This window comes from Ictidomys tridecemlineatus, chromosome 1, assembly GCF_052094955.1.
Source record: "Ictidomys tridecemlineatus isolate mIctTri1 chromosome 1, mIctTri1.hap1, whole genome shotgun sequence".
Classification (NCBI taxonomy): Eukaryota; Metazoa; Chordata; class Mammalia; order Rodentia; family Sciuridae; genus Ictidomys; species Ictidomys tridecemlineatus.
Window position 1 is genome coordinate 157,625,308 of NC_135477.1, and position 3,980 is coordinate 157,629,287.

General features: G+C 36.8%; 1 protein-coding gene across 1 annotated transcript; it reads left to right on the top strand.

Annotated features, from left to right (window-relative positions):
• Positions 1 to 242: 242 nt before the first annotated feature.
• Msantd5 (Myb/SANT DNA binding domain containing 5) lies at positions 243 to 1,080 on the top strand. The gene is given in 3 exon segments (XM_078022616.1): positions 243 to 351; positions 354 to 568; positions 958 to 1,080. Coding segments are annotated over 3 exon segments (447 nt in total).
• The last annotated feature ends 2,900 nt before the right edge of the window (positions 1,081 to 3,980 follow it).

Here is a 3,980-nt window from a genome sequence, read left to right on the forward strand (position 1 = left end):
ATCTATTCTATTCTCTGAAATTTATTCTATGAAACTTGAACATCATATATACTTCCCCATGTTTTCCCGACTTGTCCCAATGACTATATATTTTGGACATTGGGACTAAAGCAGATGCTGCATCCAGGACTTCTCATCATTAAAGATTTTTATCATATTCTACTAATTGAAATAAAACCATGTTTGGGCCCGCCACTATAGAGAAAGGGCCTCTGAGACCCCCTAATATGTGCACATGAGTGATGCCAAAGTACACCCACATTCTTCTATTCCTTGCAGTGCACTCAATTAAACCGTGGAACAACCAAGAAATCCAGAGTTTCCTGCAAGAATGGGAATTTCTTGAACATGAGTGAAGAATAATCATGTAATATCAAAAGCAATTTCCCAGCGTCTTAATCAGAGAGGCATAAAGAAGAGCTGGAAAACATGTTCCCACATGCTGACAAGTTTGCAGGATCTGTACTGGACTATCTGTGAGGCCTACAAGAGACCTACAAGAGAAGCCCTGCACAGAATCCTGGGATACAGACAGGAAGACCATGACCTCTCAGGTTTGTCTCTTTCTGTACTCACCTTCAAGGTCCTTTTGTGAATTGTATCAGCTGGCCTAATCCTCAGGGCAGGGAATGATAGGACAGGATCCTGCCCACAGGTCCCTCTATATACAGTATAGGACAGGCCTCTTTTGGTCCACCTGTCCCTCTTTCTCCTATCTCTTCTATTAGTTAAATCCCAAAAGAGTGACCTGAGGGACTTTGCTCATAGACTTGTTGAGAATGGACACAAACCCAGGGCCATTCATAGGCAATGTCATAGGCAAGGATTCAGGTGGGTGACATGTCCTGAGCTCTCTGTGTGCCCTCTTTCTCAGGTCTTCTCTGTACAGATGTTGCTGCTGACTTGCTACCTCTTGAACACCAGCCCGAGGACTGAGGTGCCTCTGTTTCCTTTGAGGAGCTGCTGTGGGTCCCTCCACCTGTGATCTTCATGGAAAATCCTCAGGCACTCGGATGGGAACCCTGGAACATGAACCTTCCAGGATACCCCACCCTGCAACAGTACAATCCAACTCTGTAACTCGTGATTCTTTCCTTTCCCCATACAATTGAATGAGAATAAAATATGAAATTAATTGAATGGCCATAGTCTCATCCCTTTCTGCTTTGTGCTTGTGGCTCAGATGGAACCCATAACTATAGAGAAGCCAGGGGGCAGGGCAGGTGTTCAGCCACTCGGGTGACTTGAGTCCTACCTTCCTTTCTTCTCCCATAATGCTTCCTACATGGAGAAGACTCCTTTTCCACAGAGGCAACTTCTACCTTCAGAGACAACTGTGTTCCATCCTGTCTTCATCCTCTGTGATCACAGAATTTAGTGTTTCTGAGCCTCAAGTTTCTCCTATTACAATTGAAAATGATGGAGGCTGGGGTGGAGCTCAGTGGGGTGCTTGCCTAACATGCACAAGACCTTGGGTTGGAGCTCCAGCACTGCAGAGAAAACAAAACAAAGCCTCGAAGATGGTCTTTCTTATTTAGGTAAAGAATAAGTTTTTAGGATAAAAGCATACATAGGTGGTATAATCATCCTGCATGTTATTCATTTTCCATATTCCTTGGTGGTCTATTTTTTCAAACACCTGTCAAAAGATCATTTATTTGACTGATGGATTGTAGTACTCATAATTAAATCCAGGGGCACTTTACCTCTAATCTATATCCCTAGACCATTTTTAGTTTCTTTAAAAATTATTGTTTGGTTCCAGGGATTGAACCCAGGGCACTTAACCACTGAGCCTCATCCCCGTCCTTTTTATTTTTATTTTGAAACAGACCTCACCAAATTGCTGAGGCTAGCCTTGAACCTGCAGTTCTCCTGCAGAAGAGGCACTGGAATTACAGGCATATTCCTGTATCATTTGTTCATTTTAAAAATAATAGTAATAACACTGTTCTTTCAAAAAAGAGAGGATGTAAAATTATTTCGATTATTTTTTGTAGACTTTGGTAGTATTCCCCATAGAGACCTCAATCTTACTTAATGTTTTGTACAAAGTCAACACTGGATTTACTGAATAAAAATCTCAGATGTTATTTCAAAGAGGAAAAGGCTCATTTTTTCAAAAAACCTCTCAATCTTCATGTATTGTCTCACAACAGCCATTAGTAAGAGTAATTCCATTTGGTCTTTTGAGGAAATTTCATACTGACTTTCATAGTGGTTGAACGAATTTGCAATCCCACCAACAGTCTAAAAGTGTTCATTTTACTCTAAACCTTCTCCAGTATTCATTATTTGTATTCTACATGACTGCCATTCTAAGTCGGATGAAATAAAATCTCAGTGTGGCTTTAGTTTGCATTTCCCTAATTGCTAAAGATGCTGAACATTTTTTCATATATTTGTTGTCCAAATGCATTTCTTCTGAGAATTGTCTGTTTAGCTCTCTTGCCCATTTATCAATTGGATAATTTATTATTTTTTTTGGTATAAAGATTTTTTAGTTCTTTATATATTCTATATATAAATATCTGTCAGAAGAGTATCTAGCAAAGATCTTCTCCCATTCTGTTTTTAAACTTTTTTTGAATGATAGTAGAGTATATTTTGAAATTTTATATATATACAAATAAGTATGACTTGTTCTAGTTAGACTCGCATAATTGTTGTTGTACATGATGCTGAGTTACATTCATCATATATTCATAGATGTGGATAGAAAATATCTGTATCTTTCTATTTCCCATTTCCCTCTCTTCCCCTATGTCTAGTTCAATGAACAACTAATCTTCCCCTCCCTTATTGTGAGTTAGCATCATATGAGTTATCATATCAGATAGAACATCCTGTCTTTGGTTTGGGGGAACTGGCTTATTTCACTTAGCGTGATATTCTCCAGTTCCATCCATTTACCAGCAAATGCCATAATTTCATTCTTTATGGCTGAGTAATATTCCATTGTTTATATATACCACATTTTCTTTATCAATTCATCTGTGGTAGGGCACCTAGGTTGGTTCTTGTGAATTGAGGTGCTATAAACATTGAAATGGATGCATCACTGTAGTATGCTGATTTGAAGTCCTTTGTGTATAGACCGAGAAGTGGGATCACAGGGTCAAATGGTGGTTCCATTCCAACTTTTCTAAGGAATTAGAGAAGATAATGCTAAGGGAAGTTAGCCAATCCCCCCCAAAAAAACAAATGCCAAATGTTTTCTCTGATATAAGGAGGCTGATTCATAGTGGGGTAGGGAGAGGGAGCATGGAAGGAATGGACAAACTATAGATAGGGCAGAGGAGTTGGAGGGGAATGGGGGGGCAGAGGTTAGAAATGATGGTGGAATGTGATGATCATTATTATCCAATACATGTATGAAGACACGAATTGGTGTGAATATATTTTGTATACAACCAGAGATATGAAAGTTGTGCTCTAAATGTGTAGTAAGAATTGTAATGCATTCTGCTGTCATATATAAATAAAAAATTAATTTAAAAAAGAATAATCATCAAATGAATATTTTAGGATATTGAGAAAACTTGAAAATATTTTTACTTTAAAAATCTTATTTTAGCATGTTTTTACTTAAAAATCTTATTTTGAGGCCTGACATTAATTGCTCATATTTTTGAAGATATTAACTGCATTTATAATTAGGTCATTAATGCATTGTAATTGATTTTATATATTGTAATGTAGTTATACAAATATTTTTGTTCATAAATCATTCTATCATCAATATATACTAAGTAGTCATATTATCATTAGAAATTTGAAGTGTTCTAGCTTTATCATAATTACTTCTAAGTGTCTTTAGTTCAGCTATAGTTTTCTCTACCATTGATCTTTTTTTTCAGGTTGTATGGTCTCAGTTACTACTATTTTATAATAAATTCTGTGATTTTGATTGAATTTCACTTAATATTCAAAACAATTTAGGCAAATTAAAATCTCTCTTATATACAAAAAATAAAATT